The 16,112-nt window shown below is 36.2% G+C and overlaps 1 protein-coding gene across 1 annotated transcript in view; it reads left to right on the forward strand.

Annotated features, from left to right (window-relative positions):
• The first annotated feature begins 237 nt into the window (after positions 1–237).
• Positions 238–16,112, forward strand: part of LOC150076178 (ankyrin repeat, SAM and basic leucine zipper domain-containing protein 1-like) — a 137,411-nt gene continuing 121,536 nt past the window's right edge. Inside the window, exon 1 of the mRNA XM_090387459.1 lies at positions 238–444. Coding sequence (XP_090243585.1) covers positions 295–444 — 150 coding nt within the window. The 5' untranslated portion in view covers positions 238–294. The remainder of the gene's footprint in view (positions 445–16,112) is intronic.

The raw sequence follows: 16,112 nt of genomic DNA on the forward strand, positions 1-16,112 counted from the left end.
AAGCCATGACGTCCGCTACGAATTGGAAGTTGGTCGCCTACGTTACCGGTTCGCAAGATTTGTATTTTACAAAAGTATCGGTCCGCAACGGATTGAAAATAAAAGAAATTTGTCCTTCATCCCAGTTAGTCTGAGAAGCACTGCTGGTGACTAGAATGTTTATTATTTTATTTTTCATTTTTCCCTCTCTTACATTTAGCGTTTTAATTGAGTTTAGTAGGGGGCAGGAGCGTTTGCTGGAAGTGTGGGAAACACTGTTATCGAAAACTTTCTTGCGAATCTTTACCGTGTAATATGGCTGGGATACCAGCAGGGATGGAGTCAGAGGAAAGTGATTCTGGTGATGATTTTGTGTATGATAATAACTGTAAAGTGCGACTGAATACCGATACATTTCTTGACGAACGAATTCAACATAGTAATGAACCTGTTGCTGAAGTAATGGTAAGTGTGCTAACTAGAAGCGAATTTGAGCTAGGCCGAAGATGACAATTGATGGGGCCCTATAATTGCTACCATCCAGGTTCAGTTACATAATTAAAGTATGAAATGAGGCGCGTGAAAGTGGTTTCATGAGTGTGTCTGGGGTATTTCGTATAGATTGATGTGCAAATTATTATTATTAGCTACATGGTGCAAAGAATCATCATCATCAGCCATTTTCAATCCACTGCAGGATTGCCTCTCCAGCAACTTTCCAGTTCCTTCTGTTTTGAGCACTGGCCATCCATTTACTACTCAAAAACTCATGAATTTCATCTATCCATCTCCGCCTTTGTCTTCCAGGTTTTCTTCTAGCTCCTCTTGGGTACCATTCTGTTATTTTCTTAGTCCATCTGTCATCATGTCTTCGAGCTATGTGTCCTGCCCAAGACCATTTTAGTTCTTTAGTTTTGATAAGAATGTCCTTTACTTGAGTTTGCTGCCTAATCCATGTGTTTCTCTTCTTATCTAACAGTCTGATTCCCAATATAATTCGTTCCATTCTTCGCTGTGTAGTTCTTAGCTTCTCTTCCATTCTTTTGGTGAGTGCCCAAGTTTCACTTCCATAAGTCATGGTGGGGAGTATACATTGATTCATTATTTTACGTTTCAGACAAACTGGGATATTGCTCTTCAGTATGTGACTATAGGGATATTGCTCTTCAGTATGTGACTATAGGTGCAAGGAAACCTGAGGCTTATGCTGCACCAGCCCAAAAAAAAAAAAAAAAAAATCAGGAATTTTTTTTTTTTTTTATGAAAACCCCAAACACGAAAGGTATCAAAACCTATAGTACTTAGTACTGTGCATGGGTTGAAGGAGAAGTATGGGGGGAGGGGAATGCCGGAAACTTTGCTCTAGAGACTAAACATCACCACTTCAAGCCTCCAGCTCAGGACCCTGGGTGTGCCAAGCCCATACCAGATGTGAACCCCTGGAACAAATGATTCACTTGTCAAGGGAAATTTTTAATTTTTTTTAGTTTTGCTTTGCTGGCATCAGTAGAATTTATTGATGCGGGATTGTTAAAAATTCTCTTTAATCAGCCCTGCAGGCTGATTAAAGAGAATTTTTTTTTCGGGCTCCTGGGTTCGGGCAGCCTAGAAGCAGGACTCATCACACATGCACTACTGCAGGTGGGTGCAGGATTTTTGTGTTATTTACACAGACAGTATAGTAGACCCACGTCCTGGAGATGGACACAGAGATGCAGTTGCCCTGGTGGTGGATAAGTGGTCTTCGTAATATATATATATTTTTTCTTGGATGTTCAATTTGGATACACGAATATTATTATTATTAGCCATATGGTGCAAGGAAGCCTGAAGCTTATATTGCACCAGCCAAAAAAAAAAAAAATTTTTGAATTACCCAGAGAGAGGTAGAAGGGAATCACCAAGAAAAAGAATGATGATGATATCCAGCTCAGGACCCTGGGTATGCCAAGCCCATACTCACCAGATATGAACCCCTGGGGTTGCAGACTTGGAAGCTTGATTTCTGTTCTAGGAAAAATAATGGAGTCATTGGTTAAGAAACAACAGCAGTCCAAGTGCCAGTATTTGGTGACTCCAACTTCTAACACTGACTTGATCTGAGTAATAAACATCAACAGCCCTCTGCCCTCCGTCCTGTTTCAATTTGATCAAGAATGGCGAACTTAAGTTCAACAATTAAGTTCATCAATCTTGAGTAGTTGTGCATTTTTACTTTTCTCCTTTCTGTAGGTTGCATTAATGATCTGCCCTTTAGGAGTCAGTGATGAAATGTGAACTTTTTAAATGCTTAATAGCAGGTGTCTCTGATTATTTTGTCATTGTAATTCCTTTATTTTCTTTTTTATTTCATATGCTGAGCATTAATATTCATTTTCAGTCTGTGCACTGGTATGAATTGTTTGCCTTGTGATACAGGCTGCAGTAGTGCCTTTGCAGTAATAATAACATGGTGTTAAAGTGTTTGCTTCGAGCGTTTAGCCTTTAATTAGCCTTCATTATGCAGTGTAGCAGTGTCTTTTTATAGTGAGTTTTCTTGTTGGTGTGCTCTTGAATGTTTGCTGGATATTTGTGGCATATATTTAGTATTAATTTTAGCAACATGATGAAAATTTAGCCAAACTTTCCTTAAATTTATTCAAACATCCACATTTGCACCTTTAGATGGAAGTTTATTCCAACAATTTATTACTTTCTCTTTGGCTAAATGTGATTTATCATTTTAAAGCTTTGTATAGTTCAATTAGGTTTCTATGCAGGTGCCTTAATTTTCAGAGACAGCACTGTATAGAACTTCTATCTTGGCAAGAATATCCCTTAGCAGGTTCTCCCAACAGATATATAGCTTTTCTAAAATGAGGTTTCCAAACCTGTATTGAGTATTCCAGATGTGGCATAACTATTGCCTTATACAATGGAATAATTATCTTTGTCACTGCTGGCTGATTTCCTATGTCACTTGTAGAACCTCCCGAGTGCTTGGAGAACTTCATGTACAGTTGTACAATTACCCTTAGATTTTTTTCATACTGCACTATCAGTGCTATGTTATTCTGAGATTAATGGTAACCATATTACTGAATTTAAATATATATTACTTTAAATATATTAATATATATTTAAACCTCAGTAGCCACATTCAACCCATCTGCTTAGTTTGTTTAGGTCCTCTTGAAGTAGCATATTCTTATTAGTATCATTAACCACTGTCCCAACCTTTGTATAATCAATTAACATAGGTATTAAACTTGAAATACCTACATCAATATCATTAATAAATATTAAAAACAGAAGGCGTTCCAACCCCTGTGGGATTCCATTAATGGCATTAGTCATGCAGAGCAGTGGCCATTTATAACCACTTAACCAACCCTTTATCCATGGTGGTCACTTTCCTTTAATTCAACATTGACTAGTTTGATACTACACCACTGTACATGTGCAGGGTACAGAATCAAAGCCTACCAAGAAAGCTTATTAAAATCTAAGTACATGATGTCAGAATTATTCTTTTGGGGCAATGGCATAGTATCTGAGGGACTCACAACTGGTAAGTATGGGCTTGGCACACCCAGGGTCCTGAGCTGGATATCATCATTCTTCTCTTTCTTGGTGTGATTCCCTTCTACTTATGACTCTTTCTCTCTCTCTCTCTCTCAGGGTAATTCAGATTTTTTTTTTTTTTTTTTTTTTTTTTTTGGCTGGTGCAGCATAAGCCTCAGGCTTCCTTGCACCATATAGCTAATAATAATAATAATAATATTGTACCATACTACAAGTACAAACCCCAGGCAGTACTAGAGACCCGAACCCACAAGCTGTACTGGGACCGCGCCATAATAACGGATAAGACCATCCCGCCCAACAGACTGCACATAATCCTTGTGGACAAGATGGAAAAGGCTACCTACCTGATTGACATAGCAGTGCCAAACACTAGCAATGTCCAGAAAACCCATGAGGAAAAAATTAGGAAGTGCATGAACCTGAGACATGAGATCAAGGAGATGTGGCATATGCAAGAGAAGTATCAACCATCCCAATCATTGCGTCAACAACCGGTATGATACCAAAGACTCTACATAGCAGCCTAGCAGCAGTAGGTCTCCCAGAGAACACCTACAAGGAACTCCAGAAGGCGCAATCCTGAACACCTGTAGGATAGTCATAGATTCCCTCGACCGACAGTAACACCAGACATTACAACCACCCTGTGTACTTGGTAGCAGTACTCTTCACGGAGTGGAATTCCCCAATCAGTGAGAAATAATATAAAAGTAATAATAAGATATTGGTGAGGCATGAATTCCATGTACCATTCCCATTCTGTGATTACCTTATGGCTGTTTCCTATCAAGATCATACCACTCCTGTTATGGGTAATCAGTCTTTGCTAGGTCTCGTTTTTATGGTGAGTTTTCCTGTTGTGATGCTCATGATGTTTTTAGGATATTTTTGGCACACACTTATTATTAGCTATATGGTGCAAGGAAGCCTGAGGCGTACGCTGCACCAGCCAAAAAAAAAAGAAAAAAAATGCCCCGAGTTACCCTGAGAAAGAGAGAGAGAGAGAGAGAGAGTCAAAAGTATAAGGGAATCACCAAGAAAGAGAAGAATGATGATATCCAGCTCAGGACCCTGAGTGTGCCAAGCCCATACTCACCAGATATGAGCCCCTGGGGTTACTGCCATGTAAGTTACTTTTTGTAGTAGCTTATCATAATCCTATATTCTAATAGCATCTATAAAAATAATTTAACACTGTAAAAGTATTAGGATTTGTAAATCATGCAAAGCAAATTCATAAGATAATATAATTTTCCATTTCAGTGGATAGCTGAAAGAAAATAAAAATGAGTAGGTTTTGCATTATTTTTAAGCAGATGTTTAGCTTAATGCATAATTTTTGAAAGAAATGAAAGTCTCATTTTTAAGATAAGCCATGCTTAATTTATACTTATAAATTAATGGTATAAGTGTATTATTTTATTTCTGTTTTAAACAAGTATATGTAATAACATGTTTGAACTTGCTTATGTTTTTGGCATTGCCACAATTTTTTTTTTTTTAGATTGAAAACATTTTTGTCAGTTGCTCATTGTTTGGCAGACTGCCAGGTAATGGCAAGCCAGAAGGGACAATTTATTTCCCACTTGTTTGTAAATTTGTTGATACATATGTTTGCTTATTCAATGAGACATAAGGATTTGGTCAGCTTATAGTATTCATATTTCATTTATGGCTAAAGAAAACTGAAATCGGTGGTTGAAGAATTTAAATCCTGTTTATCCCTCACTTCATTATGATTTCTTAAATTGTGTGTCTTATTTGCCTAGTTTTGTTTCTACTAGAAGAGAAAAAGCTTGAAGAAGCTCATTTTATAAGGATAAACAGTCAGTCTATTAGCTTTTCTGTTGATCAAATAAAATCCCCCACCTTTCATTTACTGATCAGCATATTTTATGCAGCAAGAGTGTGTGGAATGAAAATAAAAATGGCTTTTTATCATCAAGGAATACATATTTTACAGATATGTGGACCAGTGTTGATTTGAACCGTGAACTCAAAGTATGAAAGCAAGTAGGATACCAGTAACATAACACTTAAGCAGAGTAGTAAAGGCAAAAAAGAGAAAACCCAGTAATGTAAAGAAGTGGGGAAAAGTGTGGAGAAAAATCTATAAATGAGTCACTATTATTGCAGTTTAGGAAACTGAGAATCTGAAAGGGGTAGCAATCATAATCAGAATTATAGCTGAGACAATATAATCTTGTTATTGATATAAGTCAATTGTCACATAACAAGGAATGTAGATAGATTCAATTTTCCCCGATGTTCTCTTTTATATGATAAAATTATCAATATTAGTTGCTTATATATACAATATGTTTATAAGTTTTTTTTTTTTTTCAAAAAATATGAGTGTGGTTCCCATTTATGATTGGAAGAATTTCTAAAGTCCTTTTTATCTGGGTCTATAGTTAACTGAGATCAGCTGTGGGAAGCAGGGTTCCTCCCCCACCCTATTAGTTATTCTGGGGTTTCAGGTTGTACAACATACAAATTGGCCCTGTGAACACATATACAGACAATACCTGCTATATGCCATGTTGTAATATGGTCTGCCCCAATGACTATATATATTTTTAGACCATATATTTTTTTGTTTTTCTGTTACAACTGCTTTTAGCCTGATGTCTTATGACTTTATTTATACTTATTTATGTAATTATTTTGAGTGATTTTTATTATTTTTTTATTATTCTTTGATCAACTGAAAAATATTGTGTACCTTATGTTCCAGTCAGTGTGATCTGGTGTGCAAATACTGTATATATAATATATCAAGTCTAGTAACATAGCAGTGGCTGTTGGATTGGCAAGGTCCATATTTTCAGGTTTTTGCAAGTCTGTCCATGTTACCCTTTTTTGTATTTATCTTTGTTTCAAGTTGGTTTTGTTAAGTATAAATGATAATTATGGCTTTTCATAAAGTTCGGAGTTGATTGTGAAAACAAATCAGAATTTGAATCACACAAGTTGTGAAAGTGAACTTCTAGATTCTGGCTTAGATGAAGATGCTTTTGTGAAAGTTCTTCTGCCATCAGTTTGTTCTGTATAAAGACAAAAAAGTAATTTAAGAATTAGCTGCTTCCTCAGATTTTCCACAGCAAACTTCATCAAGACTGTGAAATCCAACACAGTATGCTACTTCAAGGATATGAAAACTGCTTTTGAGGTGATATTCAACCTTTCACTTAAAGTTTGGATGTCACGAATGTTGAAAGTGAAAGCATATGTAACACTGTACTGGAAAACATAGATAACATTGCATTCCTCTCAATATATTGCTGTTAGCGGTAATTTTCAAATATTTCAGAGAATCGGAAAAGTTTAAGATCAGGAATTTGGATGCCATATTTTATGCAGCAAGAGTGTGTGGAATGAAAATAAAAATAACTGTTTATCATCAAGGAATACATATTTTATTTTTTGTTTACAGCTACAATGTCTCTTGAAATGTTTTGCATGATAACACGAGTGTTACACTTTAATGTTAAAAATTGATATTACCTGTCGAGAAAAGAAAGACTGATAAACTTACCTACTCAGAGAATTTTATGGTAGAAACTGTAATATTAATATTACTAGTGGCAAATGATGCAAGACAGCAAGCTTATAAAGCATCAAAAAACAAAAAAAAAAAAATACCCACGTTACCTGTCTATCTCTTCCAAGAATTTCTCTAGTTCTTCCTTAAATTTATTCAAACTACCCACTTCCACAGCAACAGATGGAAGCTTGTTCTACCAATTAACCATCCACTGGCTGAAGGCAAACTTCCACACATCCGTCCAGCAATCATGCTTTCTCAGTTTCAATTTATTCCCCCTCGTGTAGTTCCAGGAAGAGGAAGAATGCCATCAACATTGAGCTTACTCAGCCCATTCAAGGCCTTAAACATTTCAATCAGATCTCTTCACAGGTGCTTAGTTTCCTGACTACAATTTGCAGACTGAAGTCTTTCTTGGCACCTTTTTATTCTCTTCACCAATCTGGTTGCCCTTCTCTGCACCTGTTCAAAACTATATCCTTCCTAAAATGAAGCTCCCTGCTAGCAAAGTTCTTGTATATCATTGGAAAAACCCCACGAGTAGTCCTGGCAGCCTGTCTGCATTGCTCAGAGGATTTCATGTCTGATTGCACAATTATTCCCAGGTATTTTTTCATTTTCTACTACACCCAGTGTAGTGTTGGTATGTTAATCTGGGATTACTGCATACCCATGTGCAGCACCTTGCATTTGTCAAACTTCAACTGCCATTTCTCAACCAATTGGCCTAATTCATCTTGTTGCAGTAGCTTACCTTCATTACTGTCATTACCACCCTGCCAACTTTTGTGGGCACCTCTGTAGCCAGGTGGGCAGGAGCAGCAGTGTGTAGCACACACTTCTTGATTAGACTGGGGTTCAAGTCCGTGACCACCAAATACAGAGGATGCGGAAAGGTCAGGGAATGACCACCGTATATCCCCGGAGCAATATGGCCTTAGTGGCTAATGCGACTAAAAACCAAATAACAATGTAACAGCCAACCTTTGTATCATCTGCAAACTTAGACATTAAGCCTGATATACCTTCATCAGCAAATATTGAAAACCTTTTATCCATAGCAGTAACTCTGTTTAATGCTACATTTCTTCACTTTGTGCAGCAGGCTTTTATGTTTGTTTGTTTGTTATTTGGTTTTTTAGGAGCATTAGCAACTAAGGCCATATTGCTCCAGGATATGCGGTGGTCATTCCCTGACCTTTCCACATCCTCCATATTTGGCTTTTATGTGCAACAGTATCAAAAGTCTTCCTGAAATCAAAGTATATGATATCAGAATTTCAGCAAATATTGAAAACCTTTTATCCATAGCAGTAACTCTGTTTAATGCTACATTTCTTCACTTTGTGCAGCAGGCTTTTATGTTTGTTTGTTTGTTATTTGGTTTTTTAGGAGCATTAGCAACTAAGGCCATATTGCTCCAGGATATGCGGTGGTCATTCCCTGACCTTTCCGCATCCTCCATATTTGGCTTTTATGTGCAACGGTATCAAAAGCCTTCCTGAAATCAAAGTATATGATATCAGAATTATTTTTTGCATCCAGTTCTTTTATTTCAGCATCATAGTATCCAGCCAGATTGGTCAGACAAGACCACCCCTTAACAAATTCATGCTGTGACTTGTGACTGCAGTATAATTGCATTCCTGCCTTGATGGTCCTGCATTACTTCTTTAACCAGTGACTGATTATTTTGGTTAAATTATACTCTCCAGTAGAAAATGTTACTCTTGACAAGCAATAAATCGACTTTAAGGGTCGATATTCCTTCAAGTAGAGTATACCAAGTAAACCTTCAAAGTTTAGATTAAGATTTGGATGTTGTGTGATAGCAAAACATTTGTTCAGAAAATTCAAATTTATACAGGAAAGCTCCTGTGTAAATTTGAATTTTTTTCAAAACCAGAGAAAAATTAATGCACTAGGTCAGAAGCCAGAAAAAAATTAATGCACTAGGATAGTTTTGACCTCACTTAGGAGCTGAAGTGCATATTTCAATTTGTCTGTAAAAAAATTATCACATAGAATGTGATAAATTTTTTATGAACTGTCAATTGGAGAAATTTCATCTGAAATGGAATTTGACTATGCAGGAATATTAAGAAAAATTAATAACCTGGACTTTTGTTTCACCAAACATAAACTGCAGAATAAAGGAGCCTGTTCTATTATTAAAGGAAAAAAGTATGTACAAGAAAGAACTGTTGATGAAACAAACAAACGTTCTACTAGTGGCACAATCATAAAATGAGCTCCATGTAGGTTTTTCTCTTTACAGAATGACAATGAAACAGTGAAATCGCTTATTCAACCTGTAAGAAATCTTTTTGTGATGTTAGGTGCATGTTACCTATTATTGCCCCAACTGCAAATCATAATACTAATATTACATGAGAATCTTGCAAGTTTTAATTCTATTCAGTTTAGTATAATTTGAATCTACAAAAGTGTTACAATTATTTGGCATTGCTTTTGTTATAATATATGAATACTATACTATCAACTTTGTTTTGCAGCAGAACTTTTACTGAAAGTAAAATAACTGACCTTTTTATTTGTCTATTAGCTGTTTATAGAAAATTAATATTAGATGATTTGATTGCTGAAATCATACTGCACTATTTCTACCTCATTAAAAAATATTGGACAATTGCAACACCTATACCAGAGATAGCATTGAGCCTGTGACCTTTATTTCTTAGGGAGGTAGATTACCCACTGGACCAATCTGGCAGTGCATGTTAGCATTTTGGCTTAATGCCAAAATGTTGACTTTTTATTTGATAATACATTCCACCTGAATACTTAAGCTGTATGCATAACCTTTAATAAACTGGAATTTTCCAAAAATTTGAATGTGTTCCCGAGGGTGTTGGATTTATGATATTCTACAGTATTATTATTATTGAAGGAAGGATAGGAGAAATGTGGTCATCCAAGCGAGGATGTCTAACTATAGAGATTAATCACAGAATCATTTATCTTTCTGTGAATTATTTTATATAGCATCCTACAACCAGTTGGAAATCTGTTTATCTAGAATATGCATATTTTATTATAGTAGTGAGTGATCCCTGTGTCAGTCCCTGTGACTTAGTACCAATTTTGAAATTTCTGGATTTGATTACTCTTAGACCGGAGGAATTTTAGGTGACCTCTTCACATGACTGAGTTATTTGGTCTGGCAGAAGTTTCCATCAGACCAAATAACTCCCCGTCCCCTACTGGCACAGTAGGGGGACGGGGACACACCTACTGGCACACTATGTACAGAAGGAAGCTGCTGCATATAATTTGTACAAATCTGCAGCAATAGTAGTGATGGAATTCTGCCTTCAGGCAGAATACCATTACTGCTACCATAGTAATAATATTTATAGTTATGTATAAGCAATGTTCTTAAACACCATTTTGAATGGTATTTCCATTGAGAAATGCTCATTTCCTTTCAGGTGTGAGGCCTGGCTTGTCTAGGTGGAAACAGAAGCATTTGGACTATTGATGTCTATGTTTTTACATCAATAGTCCAAATAGTGACAAAATATTGTAAGATAAAAACCAATGATAGTTCTTATCTTATTCAGTGGTAGTGTTAATCTGTATTACTTTTCCACTTTGCAAGAAGACCAATAAAGGTGAACCTTTTGACTACCCTAGAATTCAGTGTTCTTGGCTGCTAAGCACTTATACACTTACAAGCGTAAGTGTACACTTAGCTTAGTACACTTACAAGTATACTAAGCTTTGTCTGCTAAAACTTTCTCCCAGATTTGCATTTTTTTCAAAAACTTTATAACATTTTATTGTCATAACATTATAAAGTTCTGTTGTGCAATATGATGTTGTAAAGTATTGCATAATAGAACTTGGCACTTCTCTTTCATAGCGATATCAAATATTGATTAAACTAGTCTTTCTGCAGTTACTGCAGCTAATGTTTACCTATATGATGTTGCTGCTTTGCTTCCCTTTATTTCTTTATAAGCTGATAATAAAAATTCATTCACATTTTTAACCACCTTTGTATATGATGAGTGATGAACTAAAATGGAAAGTGATCAAAGAGACCAGAATTATGTAAGGCAATAAAAAAATAAACTCAAAGCAAGACAGAAGAAGGCCTGCTGCAGAATATTGAATTGTACTCTGTTGAAACTTGATGGCACAATATGCAGTTTAATAATTAGGTAGTTTTAAAAGAATGATATATATGAAAGGCAAAGGATTGTCTGGTTACAAACTCTGTGGGGATGAGTGACAGATGTCATGAGTAGTTCAAGGATATTTCTGACCATTGATGAATTCAAACAGTGGGGGGGGGATCATCCTGATGTTCTTTTTTATTTATTGAGCTCTTCTTTAAATACATAAAAAAAATTAGCCATTATAACGTGCAGTAAAACGTGCTCTCATTTACTTTTATAATAGTGTTATGATTCATGATTACATATATATGGAAATAAATTGTACTCAAGTAATAGCAATTAGCCTTTCATTCAGTGGGATTATTAAATACCACTCTAGTACAATATATATACTACAGTGGTGGCCACATAAATTGCCTCACTCTCCAAAGTGTAGTATTGCATCATCCTGTAAAAGTAGTGTGATATTGCATCATCTTGTTTTTAAAAGCATCCATTTACTGCTGTCTTTACTTCCTATTCAGCAGTAGTAGTAGTAGTATGGCATACTCGAGTTAACTCCAAGGAACAGTGGCATATCCAGGTATCATCATAAGGGCATGGCGACCAGGCTTTTGAGTTTTTTTTAGAATGCCTCCTGTGTTCGTTTTCTTTAATTTCAAATTTTTGGTTAAGGGGGCATATGACCCCTCTGCCCAACCCTGAATACGCTACTGCCAAGGAAGAAAAGTGTAATTACTGCTCTTGACAGGGAGTGCTTTTCTAGTTGCCATATAGCTACAAAAGTTGGCTGTAACCAATCTACTGTGTAAAGGTTACTTAAAAAGAAACATAAGACCAGAGATGTCAAAAGAAAATTGGAACTGAACTAAAACAGAACAATACTGTAGCACAGGACAGAGTTTTTGAAGCATATATGCCTCTATGATTGTCACGTAAGACCTAAAATCCATGTGGAAGGAACATACTTGGGCAAGTGATAGAACTGCCCATGAAGACTTGTGATAAGTGGTCTGAAAGCATATTGACCTTATAAGACCAAAAACACCTTATATTGAAAAAATCCATGAAGGGAAAAATGACCAACCTGGCTAAAGAACATGCTAATTCAATCAACAGTAAAGTTTCCATTGTGCTTAGATGGCTTGGGGCTGCATAATGAGCAAATGAGTGAGCAGGATATATTTTGTAAATGTTATTTTTAATAGCAAGAATTTAAGAAGACTCTTCACCCTATCATCAGAAACTTCTTTCAAGGAACAGAAAATTGTGTTTCATTGACTGTGCCTTGTTACACTGCATGTAAGGTTAGTATGATATTACATAATTGTTTAATAAATTTATAGTATGCTAATATTGACTTTCAAATACTGATAATTTTATATATTTTTTTTAATCTTTATTCAAAGAAGTTGGTATAGGACTGTAATGTCTGATCTTTATAATGGCCAGGAAATAGTCCCACTTTGAACCCAATAGAAAACTGCTAGAGTGTTATGGAACAGAAAATTGCTACTAAAAAGCCACAAGCAAGGTAACATTTCAAGAAACTATTATTCACATCTGGTACCATGAACTGAACTAAATAGAAATTGCATCAATCATCTAATATACCTCATGCTAGACAAATGCAGGATGGTAATTAAAGCTGATGGCGGGCCAACAAAATAGTAACATTTATTTGCTATAGATGACCTACTGTATCACAACCATATTTGTTTGCTGCCAGTATATTTTTTCCATCTTATTACATAATGTTAATTTCAGACATTAGTCACATTGAAAAGGCATTCATATGGCCTGCAATATTGTTTCTGTGATTTTTTGTAAATAAATATGTCTAATTAGTTTTTTTGTAATTTATTTTCTTATCAATAAAAAGCATAATCATTTTGCATTACTGTATAACAAATTAGAGGATATGGGGCATTTGCTTCAATGGTAATGCTTGTTTTGGGAGAAAATTTAGTGATGCAATTTATGTGGTTGCCACTGCCTATCCCATTTTCTACCTACAAGGATGTGGCATGGGATGATTGCCTCAGGCAGTACTTTTTTTATGAGTGTCATTTAGCATTTTTAGAAAGTGCTTTTTATTAGACTTAGGCAGCATTAACTTTTTGCCTTGGGTGCAGATTTCTTAGTCCCGACCGTGACTACCTTTGCCAGGCTTGATATAGGTATTCAGTGTTGGAAAAAAAAACTTATTGTGATAGGAATAATAGTACAGATGGAGATTTTGGAATGTATTTGTCTAGAACTTAAGTTGGAAAACTGTTCATGATTTTTTCATCCTTTTTAAGTTACCCCACATCTTTGGAGAGATGCAGATGACTGAAAAGTCAGAAATGTAATAACTCTTATTACATTTCTGACTTTAGCATTAGCATTAGTACAGGCATATGATGCAAGAAAGCAAGCTTATTCAGCATCAGCCAAAAAAAAAAAAAAAAACACACCACTCCCATTTCACCCCTCCGTTCGCTCGAAATACCTGTCCAGCTGAGCCTTAAATTTGTTTAGGCTATCAACTTCAACAACAAGTGATGGAAGTTGGTTCCACCAACCAACCACCCGCTGGCCAAAGGCAAATTTCCGCACATCTATCCGACATTCGTCCTTCCTCAATTTGAATTTATGCCCTCTGAGCTGATTATTCTGAGCAAGATGAAGAATCTCATTGGCATTGAGCATGCTCAAACCATTCAAAGCCTTATACACCTCTATCAGATCACCTCGCTGGTGCCTAGTCTCCAGACTCTGTAATTTGCAAAACTTAAGCCTTTCTTCGTAAGAGCAACCCTTTGTTCCATTCACTAATCTTGTTGCCCTTCTCTGTACCCATTCCAGCAGCTCTACATCCTTCTTGAAATGAGGCCTCCAGACCTGTATACACTACTCAAGATGTGGCCTAACCATTGCCTTATACAAGGGAATAATCACCTCCTTATCCCTGCTAGAAAAATTCCTGTATATCATTGACAAGACACCATGAGCTACTCTTGCAGCTCGTCTGCACTGCTCAGAGAACTTCATATCTGCCTGCACAATTATCCCCAGGTCCTTTTCATTCTCCACCACTGTCAGTGTAGTACCGCAGAGTTGATACGTTGCTATGGGGTTACTGTTTCCCATATGTAGTACTTTACATTTGTCAATGTTAAACTTCATTTGCCACCTCTCAGCCCATCTGTTCAACCTTTCCAGATCCTGTTGCAGCAGCATAGCGTCAGTGGTGTCCTTAACAACCCTACCAACCTTTGTATCATCTGCAAACTTGGACATTAAACTTGATATCCCATCATCAATATCATTCATAAACACCGAAAACAACAACGGACCCAACACTGAACCCTGAGGAACTCCACTAATAACATTAGTCCACGTTGAGCAGTGTCCATTGATTACCACTCTTTGTCTTCTACCACTCAACCATCCCCTTATCCATAGCAGCAATTTGCCTCCAATGTCACACTGCTCCAATTTGTGCAGCAGTCTTCCATGTGCAACAGTATCAAAAGCCTTTCTAAGATCCAAAACTTTTCAGTACAACACAGAGTAACTTAAAATGGAGAGGTGTTATAAAGTATGGAGAAATGTATGTCAGTTCAAATTGAGTTACGTAGTTTCTTATATAATATGAGTGATGACTGAGAAGTTTTGAGACTAACTAAAAAAAGCAAAAGGTCAAAATCTGTAAAATGTTGCATGCATAATATTCATCTTTTCTATGTTGAACCGCCAAATTCAACGATTATACAATAATATATATATATATTTTGCAGGTTCCCAAAGTGAATTAAAAAAACAAACAAACTGGATTTTGCAATCTCTGAATATTATAAACAAGACTTAACATTAAGGACATTTATTAAAGATACCATGATAATGCACCATTATAAAGGTAAAGGCCTGAATTCTATGATAGGGATAACCTTGAAGATGATTCAAGGTCTGGGAGGCCTTTATCTTGCCACAGCTTAAACTTGTCATTCACATCCATGACATGATAATGGAAGACAGGACTTTACTACCTGTTACATAGCCGGTACCTTTAAGATATTATGAGGAAGAGTGCAACACATTCTGAATGCCATCAAAACAAAGAAAGTTTCTATTGATTAAGCCCACAAACTCTTCACTCCTAATCAAGAAGAATAAAATTCTTTGGATCTGTTCAAAAAGTCAAACATGTTCTATCGAGAAGCAGATCCAAAGAATTTTATATTTGATTTGTGACAGTAGATGAGACTTGAGGTATTGCTTCTAGTTATTAAGCAAAAAAGCAGTCTTTGCAGTGGGGTACCCTTCATCTCCTTCCAAAAAAGCCATGTCCGGTCTTTCAATTGGCTAGGTAATGGCATCAGTCTTCTGTAAGTTTGCTATAAGTGGATTATTTAGAAAAGAGCCATCACAGAGGAATATCAGTCTTCACAGTTGTACACGTTGCATTGCAGTATCAAGACATTTCAGCATGGAAAGCACACAAAAGAGTTATATTTCATCTGGACAGTGTGCTGGCACACTTGATTGGCAGTTGCATCAGGAACAAGTTATGATTGTAGGTTCAGCTTTCTCAAACATCAACTTTATTAACTGATTTAGTGCCATTAGCTCTAACCTCTTTCCAACTTGAAATATTTGATGCTGACCAATTTTCATATAAATTTCATTGTCAAGGCTGCTGTCAGTGACGTTTTGAAGGATGGGACTAGTGTTACAGAAATAGTGGCTGAAGTGTATTAGTGAGGAAGAATATTATGTAGTTTTTTCATAGGTTTTTTTCATAGGAAAGAACAAGTAAGAAAGAAACAGGTTTTGAGCCATTGGGAATTAAGAATGTCATCCTATGGCTCAAGCTTTTCAGTCTGTGT

Source organism: Mastigoproctus giganteus, chromosome 13 (genome assembly GCF_048544385.1).
Source record: "Mastigoproctus giganteus isolate SK-2022 chromosome 13, ASM4854438v1, whole genome shotgun sequence".
Classification (NCBI taxonomy): domain Eukaryota; kingdom Metazoa; phylum Arthropoda; class Arachnida; order Uropygi; family Thelyphonidae; genus Mastigoproctus; species Mastigoproctus giganteus.